Source organism: Microtus pennsylvanicus, chromosome 13, assembly GCF_037038515.1.
Source record: "Microtus pennsylvanicus isolate mMicPen1 chromosome 13, mMicPen1.hap1, whole genome shotgun sequence".
Classification (NCBI taxonomy): domain Eukaryota; kingdom Metazoa; phylum Chordata; class Mammalia; order Rodentia; family Cricetidae; genus Microtus; species Microtus pennsylvanicus.
The window spans coordinates 64020150-64043068 of NC_134591.1; the positions used below are offsets into that span (position 1 = coordinate 64020150).

General features: G+C 44.8%; 2 protein-coding genes across 2 annotated transcripts; one reads left to right on the forward strand and one right to left on the reverse strand.

Moving 5' to 3' along the window:
* Nucleotides 1–65: 65 nt before the first annotated feature.
* Atp5if1 (ATP synthase inhibitory factor subunit 1) lies at nucleotides 66–3434 on the reverse strand. The gene is made up of 3 exons (XM_075945977.1): nucleotides 3275–3434; nucleotides 3092–3183; nucleotides 66–329 (listed from the first exon to the last, which is right to left on the reverse strand). The coding sequence occupies exons 1-3, from the start codon at nucleotides 3359–3361 to the stop codon at nucleotides 185–187; spliced, it is 324 nt and encodes a 107-aa protein (XP_075802092.1). The 5' UTR covers nucleotides 3362–3434; the 3' UTR covers nucleotides 66–184.
* A 2059-nt stretch (nucleotides 3435–5493) lies between these two features.
* Dnajc8 (DnaJ heat shock protein family (Hsp40) member C8) lies at nucleotides 5494–22290 on the forward strand. Its single transcript, XM_075945499.1, has 9 exons — nucleotides 5494–5615; nucleotides 7728–7829; nucleotides 9984–10040; nucleotides 12486–12552; nucleotides 13100–13194; nucleotides 15149–15220; nucleotides 18843–18934; nucleotides 19746–19821; nucleotides 21505–22290. The coding sequence occupies exons 1-9, from the start codon at nucleotides 5538–5540 to the stop codon at nucleotides 21625–21627; spliced, it is 762 nt and encodes a 253-aa protein (XP_075801614.1). The 5' UTR covers nucleotides 5494–5537; the 3' UTR covers nucleotides 21628–22290.
* Nucleotides 22291–22919: the final 629 nt, after the last annotated feature.

A 22919-nucleotide genomic window follows, 5' to 3' on the forward strand; every position in this document is an offset into this window, starting at 1 on the left:
AATGGAGGCGTAGCGCCTGCTCCCCGCCCCCACCACCTTTTAGACAGTAGATACATCACACATGATTACTGGTGATAGTTTATTATCTGTTAGTAGCACACAGACCAAATATTAATCACTCAGAACTATGTCTCTATAGACGTGAGGAACGATACGGGGCCATTCTGTGGGGGACTGCATGCATTTAGTGATTGTTATGTTTCAGGCTTTTCATCTTCTTCCTATGACGCTCAATTTGTTTCTGCAGACGCTCAATCTCCTGCTCGTGGTGCTCGATCTCGTCCTCATGGTGTTTCTTCAGGGCAGCCAGTTGTTCTCTGGTCTTCTCTCTAATGGAGACAGCGGCCGAGGGTTTAATTTCAATCCTCCACCCAAAGAGATCTTTAGTTTACTTTTATTACATTCATTTGTGTGTTTGGGGTGGAGGTGGGGGTGGGATGGAGTTTGTGGGAATCGGTTCTCTCCTACTCTGTGAGTCCCTGGTGTCAAAACTCAGCTTCACAGTCTTATTACAAAGCACCTTTGCCCTCTGAGTCACTCCACTGCCTCCCTAGGAGATCTTTAGTCATACTGAAGGCAGGCAGGGTTACTGGCTCACTGAGTAACCCGGCACCTTGAAGGCTGAGCTAGGAGGAATTACTGCGCATCTGAGGCCAGTCCGAGTTCCAGTACACTTAAACTACAGAGTGAGACTGTTTTGGAAGCCCCAAACAAGGGGCTGGAGAGATGGCTCAATGGTTAGGAGCACTTGCTCTAGCAAGGACCTGGGTTCAGTTACCAGCCTTAACATGGCAGCTAAAGCCATCTGTAATTCCAGTTCTCAGGGTTCTAAGGGATCCAACTGTTGTCTTTGGATAAGTTCCCAATTTAAGTTTACTGAGTTGGGACTGCGAATACGGCTCAATGAGTAAGAGCATTCGCTGCTCTTGCACAGAACTCAGGTTCCGTTTCTAGCACTCACACCCATATGTAACTGTAGTTTCAGGGGATCTGACACCCTCTTCTGGCCTCCACAGGTACCAGGTACTCATGTGGCACACATACATACATTAGGCAATAAACTCATATATGTAAAAAAATTAAATAAGAGCTGTAGAGGTGGCTCTGAGATTAAGAGCATGTATTTTTCTTCCAGAAGAATCCAAATTTAATTCCTAGCACCCATGTTAGGCAGCTTACAACTCTAGGGGATCTACCGCCTCTGGCCTCTGAGGGTCCCCACACACTTGTCACAAGCAAGCATGCATGCATGTACACACACACACACACACACACACACAATTTAAATAATGTGCACCACCATAATCAGCTTCTTTTTTTTTTTAAGATTTTAGAAAAAGATTTATATATATACAATGCTCTGCCTGCATGTATGCCAAAGAGGTCACCAGATCTCATTATAGATGGCTGTAAGCCAACATGTGGTTGCTGGGAATTGAACTTAGGACCTCTGGAAGAATAGCCAGTGCTCTTAACTTCTGAGCCATCTCTCGAGCCCCAAGATTTATTTTATGTTTTATGTATATGAGTGTTTTGCCTGATTTTTTTTTTTTAATGAGACAGGGTCTCTTTATGTATGGCTGTCCTGGAACTAGATATGTAGATATATAGACCATATGACTTTAAACTCAGGGAGCTTTTCCTGCCTCTGCCTCCAGAATGTTAGGATTAAAGGTGTGCACCATATGTATGCATGCATTGTCCATTTAGGCCAGAAGAAGGTGTGGGATGCCATGGAACTGGAGCTACAGACAGTTGTTAGACACCATGTGGACATTGGCAATAGAACCTGGTTCCTCTGGAAAAGCAGTCAGTGCTCTTAACCCCTGAGCCACCTCTCCAGCCCCTGCATACTGCCCTAGCAGAGGACCTCAGTTTGGTTACCAGCACCAGTTTCAGCAGCTCACAACTGCTTGTGACTTTCATTCCAGGGGCACCCATTGACTCTGGCTTCCCGGGGCACTTGTATTTACACCCACACATCCAAACAGCCACAGAACTCAAAATAAAGTAAATCTTTAAAAGAAAGAAAACCCAAACACGACTCAACAACACAGTCATACCCAAGGTAAAGAATAAAGGTTCCAAGTCAGGAGTGGTGGTATTCCCCTAATCCCAACACTTAGAAAGCAGAGGCAGGGGAAATGCCATCCTGACAATTGTTTTTTGGTACTGAGACTTGAACCCCCGACATCTGCATGTTTTTAAGTTCTTAGTTCATAACTGAGCAACAACCCCTATAGGTTCTAGGACAATCCTTAGGACGAAACCAAAGGAGGAACAGAAGCAAGATTAGTTTCCGGCTGCTCTCCAGTGTGGACAAATGGCAGTTAAAGATAACTCAGGGTTGGGAAAGCGTTGTAGATATAGTCCACTCCCTGTTTCTAACCAATCGAGAAATATCTACCACCCAGGGTCTGAGTAGGGCAAAAGTCTCCCGAAGTGAGGGAAGTCTAGCTTTGAGCAGGAACTACTAGCAGCTAAGAACCTAGCTCTTGCGAAGAACTGAAGACACGCGGAGGATCTAGAAATGACTGACAGGGTCTGAGGTCTCAGGGAAAGCATGCAGCCTTACAAAACTAATGCGCGCGGGGGAAAGGTTGAAGAGAGGAAAAAGAGAGAGAGAGAGGACAGAGGAGAGAGAGGAGAGAGGAGAGAGGAGAGAGGGGAGAGGGGAGAGGAGAGAGAGAGAGAGAGAGAGAGAGAGAGAGAGAGAGAGAGAACAGACTCAGAAGTTCTGCTTGTCCTGGTTGGATGTAAACACTGTTCAAAGCGCCTGGGGGTCTCGCACTGACAGAAGTGCTGAGCGAGTGAACGTGGGCGAGGAAGATGATAGCTAATGATAAATTAGGAGATGAGCCTTGGGTTGAGTCCTGCAGATCGGCTTAGGGCTGGTGGGAGGCCAGCAGTGTGGTACTGGTACTGATGTTAAATGATTCAACTATGTTGAGACACAATGGCTTCATCGACCTGGGAATTCTGCCAGAGGATGGGCGCCCCAAGGGACCAGGTAAAGATGGGTGGAGCGACAGAGGGCGTAGAAAGGACAGGAAGGAGATGGAGGCAGGACTTGGGACCAGATGGGCCTCACCGGAAGTACCGATCCTCTTCAGCCTTCTCTCTCTTTCCGAAGGCCCCACCGGCTTCTCGGATGGAGCCAGCGCCACTGTCCATGCTCTCCGACTGCAGAGAGAGACGGAATCATGGCAAAAGGCACAACAAGGAAGAGAGGACCCGCGCCCCGGGATGGGCCGTAGGTCCTGCCGCCACCTACCGAGTCGGAGCCGAAGCCTCGGGTTTGCAGGACCCTCATACCCCATGCGCCGAGCCGAGCCCGAATCGCCAGCGCCGAGCCTGCCATTGTTTCCTGCGCAGCTCCGCTCCCGTCCCGGGCGTAGCAGCTTCTCTCCAAGCGCGCTAACTGCGAGGGCGGCCAAGCCGCCAATCTGGACGATGGAGAGGCGGGACGAGCACGGGCACAGCGAATCAGAAAGGAGGGGGCGGGGTTTCTAGCAGTCCGCCGCGAATGTCGAGAGGGAGGCGGGTTTATGCTTAGCCAACTGCTAATAACCTGGGCTCTAGAGCATCATGACCCTGAAGTCTTGGGCGCGGTGTCAGAAGATGAAATCTTGGCTTTTGGTATCATTAGACTGAGGATGTCGTCCACTCCCCATCGCACAATTTTAAACATAAAGTGGTTTTATAAAAAATGTAAATGATAGAAATCCCCTCGGACATCCATAAATCGGGGAAATACAAAGCTTGTGGTAGTAATGCCTAGAATACCGACTGTCTGGGTATCGACCTCCAACCTACCTCTATTTGTACACATGAAATCGTGTTCGTTCCTTAGGAGGTTTTTTGTTTTTTTGGATTATATTGCCATTTCAGTCTCTTCTCTCACCTTAAATTTCACTTTCTCAGAGAAACCTTTTTTGGCCTTAGTAATCCTGTCATTAGCAATTTTTAAAATCCTACTTCCCAGTTCTTCCTTCCCAGTTTGCTTTGTGAAGCTACCGGAACCTTAGTAGGTAACGAATTAGAATTTGTGAACTGTATTAATATGTCATTGTACGGACCAGGTAATAGCTTTTGGTGCAATGAGACGGAAAGGAACATGGAACTGCTGAAGGAATAAACAAATTGTAGCATAAGCATACTTTTGTGGAATTTGATGCAGTCATAAAATGGAGTATATTCTTATATAGGCTCCTTTTGGATGGACTATAACATGTGCTACGTGAAAAAACTAAATATAAAAGGTATCGTATTTCCCTCCATGGGAAATGTCCAGAATAGGACAAATAGCCGGAGATAACAGATTCCTTTTTGACAGAGACTGGGGGAGAAGGAAACTGCTTAGTGAGTACCAAGTGTGGATTTTATTTTATTTATTTATTTATTTTTTTTAGTTTTTCGAGACAGGGTTTCTCTGTAGCTTTGGAGTCTGTCCTGGCACTAGCTCTTGTAGACCAGGCTGGCCTCGAACTCACAGAGATCCGCCTGCCTCTCAAGTGCTGGGATTAAAGGCGTGCACCACCACCGCCTGGCTCAAGTGTGGATTTTAAAAGAATAATTTTATCTATCTATCTATCTATCTATCTATCTATCTATCTATCTATCTATCTATCTATCTATCTATCTATGTTTTTTTGAGACAGTTTCTCTATGTAGGAACTCACTCTGTAGACCAGGCTGGCCTCAAGAGATTCACCTGCCTCTGCCTCCTTAGTGCTGGAATTAAAGGCATCTGCCACCACTACCCAGCAAGAGTAATTTTTTGTTTTTACTAAAAATTTTATGTGGCCAGTCATGGTGGCATATGCCTATTAGCACTAGGGAGGCCGAAGCAGCTGGATCTCTATGAGTTCGAGGCCAACCTGATCTACAGTTTGTTCCAGGAGCCCGGGCTATGTAGAGACTATTTTTTTCTTTTGGTTTTTCGAGACAGGGTTTCTCTGCGGTTTTGGAGCCTGTCCTGGAACTAGCTCTTGTAGACCAGGCTGGACTCGAACTCACAGAGATCCGCCTGCCTCTGCCTCCCAAGTGCTGGGATTAAAGGCGTGCGCCACCACCGCCCGGCTGAGACCATTTTTCAAAAAGCAGAAACAACCACAAAAGTGTGTGTGGTGTGTTTGCATGGGCTGGCTGTAGCATACGTGTGAAGTCAGGCGGCAACTTTTGGGAGTGGTTTATTTTTCTTCCACTCTGTGGGTCCCGGGTCGACAGGCTAGGCGACGGGAGCATTGACCAGCTGGGTCATAACTTTAATCCCAGCACTCAGGAGGCAGCGGCAGGCGGATCTCTGAGTTCGAGGGCAGCCTGGTCTATAGAGCGAGTTCCAGGAGAGCCAAGGCGATGCAGGGAAACATTGTTTCAAAAAATAAAAAAATAAATAAAAACAAAATAAAATCAGGTAGGGTCTCAGGGCCCTTTAAGAGCAGTTTGGCGGCGGAGGCTGTCCGGGAAGGCGGGCTTGGAACGGTCACGTGAGGCTGCGCCTGCGCAGAACGGTCACGTGCCGGCAGGCTGCGAAAATGGCGGCTTCTGGAGAGAGCGGGGCTTCGGGCGGCGGAGGCAGCACAGAGGAGGCATTTATGACCTTCTACAGTGAGGTGAGCTCGGAGTAAGGTTGGTGGTCTCACGGAGAGCGTGCTCCTGCTCCGTCCGCAGCGGCCCGGGGCAGCGGGACGCCTCCTGGGACCGTTGGCCCGCGCCGTCCGGCCTGGGGACTACGGACCTGCCGCGGGGTGCGTGCGCTGCCGCCACTGTGGCTGCTGAGGTCCCCGGAGCGCGGCGGGGCGGCCGGGCCTGTGGACCCAGACCCGGAGAGAGACCGGCGAGCTGCTTGCGTTGCTGCAGCCGGCAGGCCGTGGAGTCTACGACCTGCGGAGGTTGGCGCCTTCCTGGCGGAGACGGAGTTGCAGCGCACCTGCTTTTATTTGTAAACAGGAGGGAGGCCTTTCCCATTCCTCTGCCGTGAGTGTGTGAGTGGCAGTTTCTGCGGTTTACCAGTGCTGAGCACTGTTCATCGTGACACGAATGCGTTATATGACAGCCCCCCAATCTTTAGCATGGCGAACCTTAAGAAGGTGCATATGTACTTGCTTCTGCGACTTTCTTCAGGAAACAGCTTGGTATCAGGACAGGTGTGGACTGGGTCTGAGCCTTGTTTCCGATTGCATCGCTAGCGCCAAGTGCATGGCAGATGTTTAGCATATAGTCAGTGAATAAATGAATGGATAAACTGAATAAAAGCACGCCGTTTGGCGTCAGAGGCCCTCGTAGTGACGTCTTGCAAGGTAATCTAACTGCTGTTGCAGTCTTTCAAGACACCAATTGCCATGTGCATAACAAGAGGGAGTTAATGTTACAAGAGTTTTCACGACGATTGAAGAAAGCAGCTTGCAAATGAGCCTCTCCTGGAACTCACTTGGTAGACCAGGCTGGCCTCGAACTCAAAGATCTACCTGTGATTGCCTCCTGAGTGTTGAAATTATAGGCGTGGGCCACCACCACCCAGCTGAGGCAGTTGTCTTTTAAGTCATTGTCTCCTATTAACTCAGTTGGACCCTTCCTGCTTTAGCCTCCGAAGTGCTGGGATTAGAGCCATCATCTCCTGCGTTTATAATAGTACTTGTTATGTAGTACTCACCCCCCATAGTGTTGGCTTTTTTCCTCTCTCACTGAGGGGTTTCAATCCTTCTTGGTGGAGAACGTGGGCAGGGCAGGGCACATCTTTCAGGCTGGAAGCAGAGGAAGAATGCCTGTACTTTGCAATAGTATTAATAGTTAATGTTGGAAATCACACCTTCTGTAGCCCTTTCTTTCTATTTGTAAGATAAGTGCTCAGTGAAGTCTAGACTGCCTCACTTTGCAGTGCTGGCTGCCTGGAACTAGTGGTGATCCTCTTGCTTCAGCCTCCCAAACACGAGCATTACAGGAATGAGCCCACCACACCCAGCTTTATTCTTTTGTCAAGAATCAAACCCGGGGTTTTTGTTTTTGAGACAGGGCTTCTCTGTGTAGCTTTGGAGCCTGTCCTCCAACTTCTCTCTATACCAGGCTGGCCTCAAACTTCCCAGAGATCCACCTGCCTCTGCCTCCTGAGTGGGATTAAAGGTGTGCACCACCACCTGGCATGGCTGTGTTTATTATCTGGAATCTTAGTGTATGGTTGGGAGTAAAGCTGTTAGGGTAAATTTCTCACAAATTAGGTAATTGGCAACCGTGTTTTCTGTCAACCTTATTTTTTCCTATGTGTAAAATGGGGGTAATGATAATACTCCCAAGTAGAATTGTTAACAAAAATAATACATGTAAATTTAAAAAATCATGTGTAGGGTAAATATGTGTGCATGTATGCACATAACGGACACAGATGTGTGGCAGTCAGAGGCCAGTGTCATGTATCTTTCACCGTTCATGTTATGTTTTTGAGACAATGTCTGTTAATGAATTTGGAACTCACCAGTTGGCTAGTCTGGCTGTCCAGTGAGCACTGAGGTTACAGGTGCGTGTGCCCATGCTCAGCTTTTACGCTAATGTTGGAGATGTGAACTGCTATTGTAAAATTAATTGGGCTGCTGTGATCGTTCTTGTGTGTAATAAAGTGTCTTATACATGGTCGATACAAATAGTTATTGTCTGGGCATATCAGTATTATGTTAAAGTATCCATCAGCTTATTATTTTTACTAATGGAACTATTGATCCTTTTACTTTCAGGTGAAACAAATAGAGAAGAGAGATTCAGTTCTTACGTCCAAAAATCAGATTGAAAGATTGACTCGTCCTGGTTCTTCTTACTTTAATCTGAATCCATTTGAGGTGAGTGGATGGTCTATGTAGCATTTAGTGGAGAACTTTTCATGTGTGCAGAGTTATGTGTGTGTGTGTTTATTGTGTTGTCGTTGCAGCATCTGTGGAGAGCTTTTAATGTATGCAGAGTTACGTGTGTGTGTATGTGTATTATGTTGTCGCTGTAGCACCTAGTGGAGAACTTTTCATGTATGCAGTGTTTGTGTGTGTGTGTGTGTGTGTGTATTGTCACTGTAGCATCTGTGGAGAGGTTTTTATGTATGCAGACACAACATGTGTTTATTATGTTGTTGCTATAGCATCTGTGGTTGATAGCTTTCCATATATACAGACTTATGTATGTACATATATATATATATATATTTTTTTTTTTTGAGACAGTCTTATGTACTCAATGTTGGTTTTGAACTCCAGATCCTCCTGTGTCAACCTCCCAAATGCAGAGATTGTAGAAATGAACCACCACACCTAGCTGTTTATTTTTGAAACAGGATCTTACTGTAGCCCACTATGGCTTGGAGATCACTTTTTAAAAAAAAAACATTTATTTATTGTGTATACAGTGTTCAGCCTCCTTGTATGCCTACAGGCCAGAAGGGCACCAGACCCCATTACAGGTGGTTGTGAGCCACCATGTGGTTGCTGGGAATTGAACTCAGGACCTTTGGAAGAGCAGGCAATGCTCTTAACCTCTGAGCCATCTCTCCAGCCCCCTGGAGATCACTTTATATCCCAGGTTGGCCTTAGACTCTTTGTGGTTCTTCTGCCTCAGCAACTAAGTGCTAGGATTATAGGTATAATCCAAATCATACCTGGTTTGGAAGCAGATTTATGTTACAGCATACACCCAAGTTACATTGTTGGGAATGAAAAAGGTGGTGAAGTGGTGGAATTTGTATGGTGGGTAGGTTGTCTATGAAGTTACTTGATTTTATTGTGAGTAGGGTTAGCAAGATAGCTTGTTAAAGAGAACGAGATAGACTTTGTCCTGGCAGATGTTCTCCAATATTCTAATATACAAGGATTTATTTTGAATATAGAGACATAGCTGGGCTTGCTAAATTTAGGATCCATGATTTAAAAAACATGTAATGCCAGGGAGTCTGTTCTCTTTGCACTTGGTAGACAGAGGCGGGAATAGCCCTACAGATTTGAGGCCAGCCTAGTCCATAGAGCAAGGCTTGGGCCCACCAGGGCATCAGTGAGATCCTGTTTCAAAACAACAACAACAACAAAACAAACAAAAACTTTGTTAAAACTTTCTTGTTACATGAAGATAAAAGATAACAAATATTGAGTAAGAACAGAATGAAGATATGATATTTTAGGTAAGCGAATGCACTTTCTGTTTTTGAACATATTTCCAGTGTGGCTCAGAGTGGCCCAGCCATCCACCTACCTCACCTTCCCGAGTGCTGGGAGCATAGTGTGCACCACCCACCATGCCAGGCTCTGAACATTTCCTATTGTCACGAATCACTGTTCTTTCGTGTGTGATTAAAAAGTCAGGTCATTCACCTCAAACTACAGCAAACTGACAGTATGTCTTCCCTCGTCTTTCCCATCAAGGGAGGTAGAGAGATTCTGGCACTGCCCTCAGTGGTGATCCTCCAAACCTCCAAATACACTGATTATTTAATAAAATTTTAAAAATTTATATGTATGCTTTGCCTGCATGTATATATGTGTACCATGTGCATGCCTAGTGCCCATGGAATCTAGAAGAGGGGGTCAGTACTAAAGTTCCAAGTGGTTGCTAGCTACCATGTGGGTGCTGGGAATTGAACACTGTGCCATTTCTCTCTCTTTCTTTGATGCTGGGAATCAAACTTAAGAGGATTTTAAATATCAGTTAAACATTTTACCATTGTGCATACTAGGTATTAGGTTGGCCCATCTCCTCTCTCTCTCTCTCTCTCTCTCTCTCTCTCTCTCTCTCTCTCTCTCTCTCTCCTGTTTGTTTTGAGACAGGGTTTCTCTGTATAGTCCTGGCTGGCCTTGAACTCATAGAGATTTACCTGCCTCTGTTGTTTTGAGAATGTTCTGCTTGTAACCAAGGCTGGCCCTGCACTTACCATCTCTCTGCCTCTGTCTTCCTAGGATTGAGAGGACAGATATAGGTCACCATGCTCAGCTTTACACTTTTGATCTTGGTTCTTCCAGGTTCTCCAGATAGATCCTGAAGTGACAGATGAAGAAATAAAAAAGAGGTTTCGGCAGGTACAGTTCTGCTTCTCTCACTAGTGTGTGAGCCTTCTGTTTCTTTGGTGCTGGTGGTGGTGGGATTCATGGAGCTTAGACTTGCCTAAATTTTCCCTGGGTAACCAAGGATGGCCTTGAGCTTATGATCCTCTGCTTTTGCCTCCTGAGTTCTGGGATCGTAGGCATGTGCCTCGAACCCAGGTTTTCATATATAATAAGACAAGCACTCTACCAATTGAGCTACATCCTAGATGAGATTTTTGAGGATTTGTCAATTAAATTTTGGGCCAAAATTTAACTTGCCACCCTTGCAAATTAAGGCTTTAGTGACATGTATGTGCGTTCACATAGAATGTTAACTAATGTACCATGTGTAGATCTTTCTGTAGATATAGTGAATTTTCTTGTTTTTTCTTTTTCATATAATTATCTATTTATTTATTTGAATTTTTGAGACATGGTTTCTCTATAGGTTTGGAGCCTGTCTTGGAACTCGATCTGTAGACCAGGCTGGCCTCAAACTCACAGAGATCCTCCTGCTTCTGCCTCCCGAGTACTGGGATTAAAGGTGTACTTAAGTAGCTAGGAGGACATGCACATACCATTTGTGTAACCCACTCAGTTACTTCATATCTTACAAATGGCTGTAAATACTCAAGAAATACTTAGCTTAGGTTTGTGAGATGGCTTTGACGCTAAAAGTACCAGCTGCTAAACCTGACCACCTAAGATTGATCCTCGGGACCCACATGGTAGAAGGACAGACCTGACTCCAGCAAATTGTTCTCTGATCTGCACACACACATACCATAGCTTGTGTTTATGTTCCCCAACCCAATAATGCAAGAAGTTTTTAAAAAAGAAATACCTGACTTAATGTAACAAGTACTTATGAAATTAGCTCTCTGGCTTCTGATTCGCACCACTGTCTTTCTTTTCTTTTTCTTTCTTTTCTTTTTCTTTTTTTGGCTTTCGTAAGTTCTTTCCTTATCTCTTCCTGCCTTTCACATTTGAATTGGACCTGGCCAGTGCTGACTGTAATACTCCAATTCTGCACAGCTGTCTTCCTCCAGGGCAGCAGGTTTCTCCACACTGCTGACTCATGGTTACCTCTGGTCTCCCAGCAAGCTAAGATGGCTTTTGTTTCTGCCTGCTCAGTCATTTCCCATTATATAACTTTATGGTTTTACTCTTCCTGAGCTCTGATCTGCTTAGTGCTCCTCCTTTTCCCCAAGGTCTGTTTTCCAATACAGTCCTTTAACAGTTGTTCCTAATATAACAAGCATTTCAGTCCTTAGACTTTTTCTGTAGCCACAGACTTTGAGTTACAATTGACTGACTATTTAGATGGCCTCATAGTTAAAAGCACATGTGACTTTAGTTTTAATTTGTTCTCTTACTTAGGAGCAGTGTGCACTTGAATAAGTGCTTTGGACCTTTCTGTGTCTATTTTACCTCATTTGGTAAATGTTTCCAAATATTTAAATCAGGTACTACATACAGAAGGCTTTCAATGGATGTCTTGATACTTTGTATATACTAACCTTTGTCCATGGATGTTTGTGTGCAAATTCATTCACTTCCTTTCTTTTTTTTTTGTTGCCTCTCTCTTCCCCTTACCAGTTTCTCTCTCTCTCTTTTTTTTAAAGATTTATTATTTATTTATTATGTATACAACATTCTGCCTCCATGTATACCTGAAGGCCAGAGGAGGGCGCCAGATCTCATTACAGATGGTTGTGAGTCACCATGTGGTTGCTGGGAATTGAACTCAGGACCTCTGAAAGAGCAGCCAATGCTCTTAACCACTGAGCCATCTCTCCAGCCCCCCAGCTTGTCTTTTCCATTTACTTTTTCCTGTCATCTCTGCCCTCTTCTCCCTTTTCTCTCTCCTCTTATTTTTCTCCTGTCTTCCTACCTATTCCACAGGGTCTCACTTTTAGCCCAGGCTAGCCCTGAACTCCTAATTCTCCTCAGTGTTGAGATTTCAAGAACGGGACCCCTATATTCTGCTTATGCTAATTACTTGCATTGTTCGTTTTGTTCAAACAATGTAGGTACTTTGTATTTTTCCAGTGATAGAGCAGGAAGCCAAAGTAAAGAAGTTGAAGTGAAGCAACTTGAGAGTTGCTCAAGGTTTGAGAGCTAGCAAGTGATTGAAGTTAGAATCGCGTGTCAGGACTGTGATGCTGGTGCTTCGGGGATTAGCATTAGATTTTTGTGTCCCTACACTTTTTTTTTTGGGTTTTTGAGACAGGGTTTCTCTGTAGCTTTGGAGCCTGTCCTGGAACTAGCTCTTGTAGACCGGGCTGGCCTCGAACTCACAGAGATCCACCTGCCTCTGCCTCCCTGTGGGGGTTTTCTAATAAGAAGTTCATGTTTTGCTTATTATTTACTGGTGCATGTGAAGAGTTCAAGTCACTTCAATGAACTGTTGGTGAGCCTGACTTTTCTCTCTTGTAGTTGTCTATATTGGTGCATCCTGATAAAAATCAAGATGATGCTGACAGAGCACAGAAGGCTTTTGAAGGTATTTGTAAATTTACCTGCTTTTGAGTAATATATTGTCAATGCTAAGGAGTAACTAGTTGTGGAAAAGCTGTGGATTTCAGTAAAGCAGCCATTTAAGCCGAATGTTTGAAGAAGTAATCCTTGGGGGCTGGGCGTGTAGCTCAGTGCTTGCCTAGCATGCTTGAGGCCCTGGGTTCAATCCCCAGCACTGAAAAGAAACTGCACCTTAACTTTGCTTAGTTGAAACTTACATGTCTGCGAGTATACTTTTACTGCATAGGATCTTTTTTTCTCTAAACATAAGTAAAGCGGGAAATCCTTTGTCAATGTGTTATATTTAGACGTGGTATGTTTAGCCTTGAGTGTGTATTTAATATTTTTTCCTAAGACTTTTAAGGTCATTGCTATGGTTGTATGCTTTTTAAAAAATGAGTTTAACAATGGTAAATAATGTAACAAAGTAGGGAATGTTTTTAGACAGTGCAAGTCCATTTACACTGCCTGAGTATAGCTCAGACTTTGAGAGGGTATTTGCAGAAACAGTTAACTTCAATGTTTTGCATTAGCTGTGGACAAAGCTTACAAGTTGCTACTGGATCAGGAACAAAAGAAGAGGGCCCTGGATGTAATTCAGGCAGGAAAAGAATACGTGGAACACACTGTAAGTATTTCTAGTGCTGCTGTGTTTACAGGAAGTAACAGCAAGCTGTGGGCACCGTGTAGAAGGGTATATGCAACTAGCAGTACTGACCAGGTAGCTAGTGACCACTTTAATTCTCACGAATAGCGCCAAAAGTAGCATTCTTTCCTGAGAGAAGAGTCAGGGTGAGGAGTGGTTAAGACACTGCCACACCCACTGGCACTATCAGTCTGATGTTGTGTAGATGGCCACTTTGGAATCCCATGTTGCCTTGCTGCAGCAGTGAGAGTGGAGAAGCAGCAGGGCTGTGGCAGTGCTGACTCCCTGGGTTTCCTTTAGTTGCTATGAAAGGTTTGGAAGCGAGAGGCTGTCCAGGAGCTCTGAGTGGGTTTTAAAGCAGGAGGCGGCACGTGTTCAGTTAATAACAAAACTCGGAAGACTCTTTTGAAATAAACTAAGTTAAAGCTTTTGTATGTTTTAAATGGGGTCTTGCTGGGGGTACAGAGTAGCCTTAAACTTTAAAACAGACTGGACTGGCCTTAAATTCTTACTCTTCTGCCTGACCTGAGCCATGGGATTATGGGTTGTATGCCATTGCATCCAATGGAAAGACTTTTTTCTTCTTCCTTTTTTGGTTGGTCTATTTTATTTTGAAAGAGTTCTATGCAATCCAGGCTGACTTTGAATTAGCTGACCTGAGGCTGACCTTAAATTCTTTTTAAATCTTCTAGATACATTTCTTTTATGTTTATGGGTGTTTTGTCTACATGTATGTGTGTACGCCATGGGTATGCCTGGTGCTCAGGGGGATCAGAAGAAGGTGTCAGATCCTCTGTAACTATAGTTACGAATGGTTGTGAGCCTCTGGGTGGGGGCTGGGAACTGAACTTTGATCTTTGTAGGAGCAGTAAATATTCTTACCTGCCGACCCCTGTCTCCAGCCCCTGGCCCTGCACTTTTTGACCCTTCTCTATATCCAGTTGCTAGGATTACAAGCATGCACCATGCCCAACTAGAAAGCTCCTCTTTTTTTTTCCTCCATGGAGCTAGAATCTCAAGACCTTTTACAAGAGTGATTTCAATGGTGAGTGAGTCAGGAGTCCGTCTTTGTTTTGAAGAGTTTTGAGATTTGAAATGGAACTTTATAGGCAGTACTAATAAAGATGAACCCATTTTAGATGAAGATGGTGAGGAGAAAAGTCAGGAAAGGAAAGGTGTGTAACTGGGTCCTGCTGGTGTGTTGCACATGGCACTTGTAGAGTCAGCCCTGTTAGAGGTTAGAAGAGTGCACACCAGTGCCTTCAAGTCGGAATCGTCCTTAGAATTCCTGACCACACGGTGGCAGTAAAGTTTTTCTGAACCTGGTAGGCACTTGGCTGTGTGATATTCTCATAGGTCACTTATGGAGTAGTGACAGTCTCTTGTAAATTTTATTATTGTTGTTGTTGTTATTATTATTACTATGTTCGGTAGTGGCCAAAGTGATGCATGTATCCAGTAGTGTGATGTGAAAATTATGGTTTCTGGAGTTTCACAGTGGAAACGATCAAGAATGTACTTTCAGAAATCCCTTTCATGCTTAAATTACCATACATTTCCTAGGTCCTCCTAAAGCTTGGCAAATGTGCCTTCTTTGCTGTAACTATGTGACCATAAGCACCATGTCTAAGGCTGTTGGCCTTTATGAGTTAGGGGCAACATCTCTGCTGGTTGTCTCTCAATAGTGCTGGCTGTGGGTACAAGCTAGAGTGGACTTAGATGAAGTTAGAGGAAGGACCCACAATTCCTAGTCTTCTTAGTTTTTTTATAGTGTTTTCTATTAAAATGTATTGTTGCTGTTATAATTGGCAGTGCAGGTGGAGGCTCTTTTGCCTTCATCTTATTATCCTGTGCCTATGGAAAAGTGCACATATGTACAGCTCAGTGGCTATGAAAGTGTGAGTGCTCATTGCTGACGGGAAAAAATTCTTTTTAGGTTAAAGAGCGAAAAAAACAACTCAAGAAGGAAGGAAAGCCTACAAATGTAGAGGAAGATGATCCTGAACTGGTGAGTTATTGGGAAACAACTTTCATGTGTGATTGGTGGGTTGAAGAGCAAGGCCTCACTTAAAGCGAGTAAGTGGACATTCATTTATCCCCGCTCATCCTGTGTGTAGGTGTGTTTGTCTTGTGTCTGTGTTACATGCATAGTGTGTGTACATGTGTGTACACGTGTGTAGAAGCCAGAGGAGGTATCTGCTCTAGCAATGTCCATTTATTCTCTTTAGTCAGAGTCTTTCACTGACAAGCTGGAGCTAGGCTGGTGATGGCCAGCAAGCCCCACTGAGTGTGCTGTCTCTACCCCTAAGCTTTGGATTACAGGCATATTTAACTTTTTATAATAAGAGTGCTGGAGATTTTAGCTCGGGTCCTCATGCTTGTACTCTTACCCACCGACCCATCTCTACCAGCTTTCTAAATGTAGAACTACTGCCTGTCCTTCCTTCCTTCCTTCCTTCCTTCCTTCCTTCCTTCCTTCCTTCCTTCCTTCCTTCCTTCCTTCTTTCCTTCCTTCCTTCCTTCCTTCTTGGGGTGGGGAGGGTTCCCTAGCTGTCCTGAAACTCACTCTGTAGACCAGACTGGCTTCGAACTCACAGAGATCTGCCTGCCTCTGCTTCCCAAATGCTGGGATTAAAGGTGTGCGCCACCACCGCCTATCATATGTGCATCTAATGGAGTTTGTGCTTGATTATTTTAGAAGCCACATGTGCAAAGTACTATGTTTAATTATAGTTTTTAATTTCTTTTGAGATACATAGGCACCCTAGTACATGTTTAGGAATCTAGGGCTTTAGAGCTGCTTGGCTGCTCAGAGCACTTGTTGGTCAGGCATGGTGCTGCCTGTAATCTAGAGCTCTAGAGGCATGCTAAGGGCTGGAGAGATGGCTTAGTGGTTAAGAGCACTGCCTGCTCTTCCAAAGGTTCTGAGTGCAATTCCCAGCAACCATTTGGTGTACAGCAACCATCTGTAATGAGGTCTGATGCCCTCTTGAGGAAGAGTTGTTCTCATCAACTTAGGACAGGAAAGCCTGTATGGACAGGTTCAACAGAACCAACATTTACAGGCTGCCATGCATATAGACTAGCAGGAAGTGGTGAGCTCCAGGTTCAGGAGAGACTGCTCATTAGAGTGGAGAGCGACTGCGGCAGACACCTGAGGTCAGCTTTAGGCTCCACGTGCACCACACACACAAAGATAGTGAAGTATTTATTAGACGTCCCTTTGCTCAGTTGTTATTCTTATTCACTGAGCAGCTCCTAGCAGCTATAGTATTAAAGAGAAGTTTTGGACCTTCTTCATTTCTCTTCTCCTCCTGTATTGTTTTTCGCTCAGTGCCTCTGATTTTAGTACATGATTCTATTACATATTCATGATGGATTATTATTCTGTACTTTGATGTATAACTCAAAATTTCTGTTTGGGAAGAAAACACTCTAAACACGAGTTTCTGAAAAACGCATGGCTGGTTGGGGCTACAGAGGTGGCTCACTGGTGAAGAGCATGTATTGCTCAGGCAGAGGACCTGAGTTTGTTCCCAGCACCTATATGGTGCCTCACAACTGCCTGTAACTCTAGCTCCAAGTGACCACATCCTCTTTTGGATTTGATGGACACCTGCATTCACATGTGTACAAACCTATATGCAACCACACACATGCACATTTTTAAAAATAAATCTTTAAAAAAGCCAGACAGTGTTGACACACACCTTTAATCCCAGCACTTGGGAGGCAGAGACAGGTGGATCTCTGTGAGTTTGGGGCCAGCCTGGTCTACAGAGAGAGTTCTAATTCCAAGGGATCCAATGCCTTCTTCTGACCTCTGGGCAGTGCACACACACACACACGATGCACACACATATTCATGCATATAAAATAAATACATTTAAAAAAGAGTGAGAGGAGGTGCCTAGTCTCACTGTAACTTGATAGACCATGGCTGGCTGATCGGTATCTGAAGAGAAACAGTGGAGGAGGCGTGGATGGAGGAGGAGTGTGTGAGGGGGGAACTGGAAAGAGAGGAGGGAGGGAAAACTTTGGTTGGATATAAAAACAAAACAAAAAAGAATGAAACTGTCCTGAGTTTGGTGTGCTGGCACATGCCTGCAATCCCAGCAGCTGGGAGACTGAGGCAGAGGATTGCCTTGAGTTTGAACCCAGCTTGTGCCACATAGTTAGACCCTGTCTCCAGAACACCCTACAACTGTGTAGTAGGATCTGGTCACTTAGCTTTACTTGGCTTTCCTTCCTTCTTCCTTCCTTCCTTCCTTCCTTCCTTCCTTCCTTCCTTCCTTCCTTCCTTCCTTCCTTTCTTTCTTTCTTACCATATTTGTTTTTATTTTATGTGCGTTGGTGTTTTGCCTACATGTTTGTCTGTGTGAGGGTGTTGGATCTTGGAGTTACAGAGAGTTGTAAGCTGGGTGTTCCAGGTCCTCTGGAAGAATAACCAGTGCTCTTAGCTGCTGCGCCATCTCTCTCACCCATTTACTTTTCTTTAATTTTATAAAGTCTAATAACAACCTCTGCTGTAACAATAGCTAACATAACTGAAAGGCTCTAGGTAGACCGTGGGTTTGACTTGGTAGTAGAGGTTTTACTTCATTGCTTGGGTTTTATCTTCTGTACTGTAAAAACCAATAGGGCTCTTTGCCTTTGTATCTTCTTTCTTTTTTTTTAAGATTTATTCATTTATTTTAGATGAATTAGTGTTTTACCACCATGTATGTTTGTGTGAGGGTATCAGATCCCCTGGAACTGGAGTCACAGGAAGTTGTGAACTGCCATATGGGTGCTGGCAATTGAACCCAGGTCCTCTGGAAGCGCATCTGGTGCGCCTAAACAATGAGCTCTCTCTCCAGTTCCACCTTTATATTTTCTATGTAATGCTGTGTTTTTTCCCATTAGTATGTCTTAGAGTGTAAGGTGAACTGGTTACAGAGACACAAAATGTCTTGCTCAAGGTAGAACATATTCTATCCGTGTGGCTGCTGGTGTGGAAGCTCTGCACCATGTGTCCTTCAAGGTCTTGGCTCTTCTATGGCTCTGGTAACTAGGATGTGTCCCCCATCTTCCTGACCGGGTGTCTCATATCATGTGCCAGACAACAGAATAAAGGAAGAAAAAGGAGTTATGCCACTCCTTCTAAAAACATCCTAGACATTGTGTATGAGTACATTGACTAAACTCTGACTCACATGGCCAAACCTAGCTATAAGGAAGTCTGGGGATTATGGACTTTTATGTGTAGTCCCTTAAACAGGTTTGCAGTTGTGAGTGGAGCCAGCTATGTAAGAGTCAGCTTGGTTCATACCACAAAATCAAAATTATAAGATATTTGTGGAAAGGAGAGTAGAAAAATTCCTGGGGAATTTTTGCAGAAGAGCGCCTGCAGAATCTCAGTGGCCTAAGTACTTACATGCATTCTCCCAGAACCAGGTTTCTAGTCTGCTTAGTAAGAAAGAAAGATCTCCTAGGCAGTGGCATTTCTCCCTGAAGAGACAGTGTAATGGCGTCTCCCTGCAGACATTGCACTGCCCAGTTGTGGTCTTTAGGGCTGTCGTGATCACTTAATTTCAGCCTTGATGTGAAATGTTTACTTTTATTTTCTTTTTTCCTTAATTTTCTTGCAGTTCAAACAGGCAGTCTACAAACAGACCATGAAACTGTTTGCTGAGCTGGAAATTAAGAGGAAAGAGAGAGAAGCCAAAGAAATGCATGAAAGGTACACATCCCTGTATTCATCTTAGCCTCATTTAAATGCACAGGTTAGCTAATGCAGGCCTCTGGGGATTTTCCTAATGAATTGGTAGTGCCTCATTTATGAGAAACTGGAGAGGCAGGCGGACAGCCGAGTGGTAGAGCTCCTCCCTAGCACACACGAGACAGGCTGGCTGAGCCAGTCAACGGTAAGACACGGCAGACTTTTGGGAAATACTAGCTACACTTGTCCCGTAGGGAGTTCCTTTCTATTGAGGAGTGCAGTGTGTTCTCTTCCTTTCTGGAATCAGTAGAATTTTTGAGACCAGCATCTTTTCTGGGCCTTGTAGCTGCAGCTGTGATGCCTAGGTAGGATTGTAACGGAATAGCTTTAACACGCTACTGTTCTCAAGTATGATTTCCTCTAGTTAGAAGGGTTGAGGTTGTCAGTTGTGGTGGCACACACTCCTAATCCCAGCACTTGGGAGGTGGAGGCAGAAGAAAAAGCAGTTGAAGACTATTTTTGGCTGAGTAACAAGTCTAAGGCTAGTTTGAATTACATGACACCTTGACTCAGAAAAGACAAAAGGATATATTAAGGTCAATTTGACTTCTTTGTTTTGTGTTGTTGATTACAGTAATTATATTTTGCCAGTTGAGTTTGTAGGAAATGTTATTTTAGGTTGAGTTTTGTCATCTGCATGATGAGGCATTTTTAGGATGAAGGTTTGGCATTTGCTGGCTCAGGCTCTGTGTGCTCCTGTGTAGCTGTGCCTTAGCTCATGTGGTAACGTGTTGTGAGCATTGGGTAAAGACTGCTCTGCTGTCTCTCCTAGGAAACGGCAAAGAGAAGAGGAGATTGAAGCGCAAGAAAAAGCCAAGCGAGAAAGGGAATGGCAGAAAAACTTTGAGGTGAGTAGCTGAGATGGGTCATTCCAGAATAAGGAAGCTTGGTTCCTGGGTGCTCCAGGACTGCCTGAGGCAGACAGGGAACCGGGATGTGTGGGCGAGAGTAGGTACTGGGGAAGCAGGGTCTGGGCTGCCTGGCCTTCATAACTCTTTCCCTGACAAGGGCACTAACAGACACAGCTACCAAGTGAGCCCAAGAAGAATGAGTTCAGAGGTAATATGAAGTAGTACCCTACTTAGAGGACAAAGATTTGTGGAAATAGCTTCTTTTGGGGGGCAGGGAGTTGAGGTTGAGACAAGTTTTCAAACAGTTCAGTCTACTCACTATGTAGCTGATAATGACCTTGCATTCCTGATCATCCTGCTTCAGCTTCCCAGATACTGGGATTAAGGTGTACATTCCCTGAAACTACTGGAAACAGGTTCTTGTGACCCAATTATTCATTTTGCAGAGAGACTTCTGGCATTTTGTTTTGGGTTTTTGAGACAGTCTTACTTTGTAGCCCCAGCTATCTTGGAACTCACTATGTAGCCCTAGTCCAGCCTTGAACTCTTGATGATCCTCTTACCTCTGCCACCTAAGTGCTGGGATTGCAGGTATGTGCACTACACCAGCCTACTTTGTAGCTTTTGAACTGTGTTCATTGCTCTTCTAGTGCCCCACACAGTCTGGGTTGCATTTGGTCTCTCTTTTATAGGATTTAGGATTCAGGGTAGAGCTTGCTTAACCATAATATTTGACTTTGTTTCTGTCCAGCTTTATGAAAAGGGAAAATGAGTACCCAATTTGATAATAAATAGAGATCTTTGTGGCCAGTGATTACCTGGCTTAGAGACATCTTGTTGAAGTTATGGGGGTTGGGGGGGCAACAGCAACATGGTGAAGAAAGAGTGGCTATACTTTGAGCTAGCTGCATGGTTGAGAAAGCTAGTTAATTTCTCATCATTGTGCAGTCCTCTTTAATGCATGCTGTAGTCAGCTGTTTGTAAGGGTCAGAAGAAACAAGCTAGGGGCCAGACATGATGGGGCATGTCTTTAGTCCTAGCACTCTAGTGGAGACGGGCAAATCTCTGAAGTTTAAAGCCAGCTTGGTCTACATGGTGAGCGAGCTCCAGGCTAGCCATCTGAAATGCTATCTAAAACACACACACACACACACACACTCACTCACTCACTCACTCACTCACTCACTCACTCACTCACTCACTCACACATGTGCATGCATGCCCAAGTGGTGGTGGCTCAGCACTCAGGAGCCAAAGGCAGGAGATCTCATAGTTTGAGGCCAGCCTGTTCTACAGAGTGAGTTCCAGGACAGCTAGGACTGTTACACAGAGAAACCCTGTCTTTAAAAACCAAACAAAGTAATAAGCCAGCTCTGGGAGTGTGTAGCTCAGCAGTGGAAACAGAAGGAATTTGTTTGGAACGCCCGCCACGAGGCCCCAAATAAATAGAGTTATGATAATATGACATCACCCATTGTATCCTCTTTGGAGAGGGTGTTGTGAAGTTTTCCCGGGTCTCTAGAGATAGGAGAGGCTCTGATCTGCTCTCCTCTTGGATTGTTGCAGTGGGCTGGTTAGGACTGGGCCACGGGAGAGCAGTTGGCGGCAGGACAGGCTCAGCCCCTTCTTTGCTCATTAGTGACCTCACCTTGGATTGATTTCCTTTCTGTTTTCTTTCAGGAAAGCCGGGATGGTCGAGTGGACAGTTGGCGAAATTTCCAGGCAAATACAAAGGGAAAGAAGGAGAAAAAGAATCGGACCTTCCTTCGGCCACCAAAAGTAAAGATGGAACAGCGAGAGTGACCAGCAGGGCCATAGCCACAGCCTTCCCTGGCTGCCTCCATCTGCTTCAAGGACTCATTCTCCACTTCCACCCCAACATAGAGTAGTGTTTGCTTTTTAGTCTATTTTGTTTTCAATACAATTTAATATCAATCAGAGTAATTTGTACATTGAGATGAGGGGCTTGGTCTAACCTTCCCCGTCCTTACCCACGGAACCACCAGGATCGGAAGGATGTCACTGACTCTGCTGCCTTCTTTTCCCACGGCCTGTAACTTAATGTTTTGTATCTCACTGAGTTGTGTGGCTCGAAGGTCAGGCAGGTATAGTTTGTGGAAATCCTCCAATTAAACGTCTTGCATACAGTGGTGTTGCTGCGACTCCAGAACAGCCTGGGCCACTATGGGAAGCCCCTTTGCTTGTTTCTGGGTGTGCCAGCCTTGAAGACTCAGATCCAATAGGAAAGGCATTGTGGATTCTTGATGTCCCGATGCCTTGTGGTGTTTGGCACAAGTCCTGTTTGGCTGACCACCAATCAGCCAGAGTCATGTGAGGCTCCCAGCCACTTAAACCTGTTCACTTTCCAAAGAGTTAGCCATCCTCCAGCCAGTCCTACTTGTCCTCACTTGTCTGCATTCGTTAGTGGTAATATTCTTTTAACGTATAATAAATTTTTATACCCAAGCCTTTGCTGTTCTTATCCTCAGGTGGAACTCCAAGGGCAGGCAGGTCCATTATCTTGCATGGCCCATTCCTGAAAGTGCCTTGGTTGGACACACATAGCTCCTACACTAATTGTTGAACCTTAGCTTCTTCACCTACAGAATGGTACTACACGGCTGGGGATCTACTCCATGGTAGAGTGCTTGCCTGGCATTTGTGAGGTTCTGAGTTCATCCATCAGAACAACAAAAATAAGTACCGGAATATCAAGTATGGCAGGAGTCTGACTGGGTTGTAGTTTGGTAGTGGGGTGAGTGAGAGTTTCTGGGTTTTGTCCCCAGCAGCACCTCCAGAAATTTTGATAGATTGGTTTTACTGTAGGAACCTCTGAGTTGACCACTGCACATCAACAGCCATCAGACTGTCCAGGAGGGGTATGTCAGTGTCCTACCTGTAGAGTAAGACACCGCACAGTTGCAGGATGGAGTGAGATTGTGGAAGCATCTGGCTTATAGTATAGCTCGGTGTCCTGCTGGCTACAGGAGACCGCATCAGCCTGTGGGAGGGGCTTAATAGGAGTAGAAAGGTGGCACCACAGGAGCTGAGACAGTGTGGGAAGCAGTGACAAGACATCTTGTGCTCCCTGGAGA

What these genes read in the sequence shown, in the direction of transcription:
- Atp5if1 (XM_075945977.1), bottom strand. Translation starts at nt 3,361, where the DNA reads ATGGCAGGCTCGGCGCTGGCGATTCGGGCTCGGCTCGGCGCATGGGGT. An exon ending in GAGGCTTCGGCTCCGACTCG is followed by an intron (nt 3,184 to 3,274) that starts GTAGGTGGCGGC and finishes CTCTCTCTGCAG; the next exon opens with TCGGAGAGCATGGACAGTGG. An exon ending in GAAGAGGATCGGTACTTCCG is followed by an intron (nt 330 to 3,091) that starts GTGAGGCCCATC and finishes TGTCTCCATTAG; the next exon opens with AGAGAAGACCAGAGAACAAC.
- Dnajc8 (XM_075945499.1), top strand. Translation starts at nt 5,538, where the DNA reads ATGGCGGCTTCTGGAGAGAGCGGGGCTTCGGGCGGCGGAGGCAGCACA. An exon ending in AGGAAGATGATCCTGAACTG is followed by an intron (nt 15,221 to 18,842) that starts GTGAGTTATTGG and finishes ATTTTCTTGCAG; the next exon opens with TTCAAACAGGCAGTCTACAA. An exon ending in AATGGCAGAAAAACTTTGAG is followed by an intron (nt 19,822 to 21,504) that starts GTGAGTAGCTGA and finishes GTTTTCTTTCAG; the next exon opens with GAAAGCCGGGATGGTCGAGT.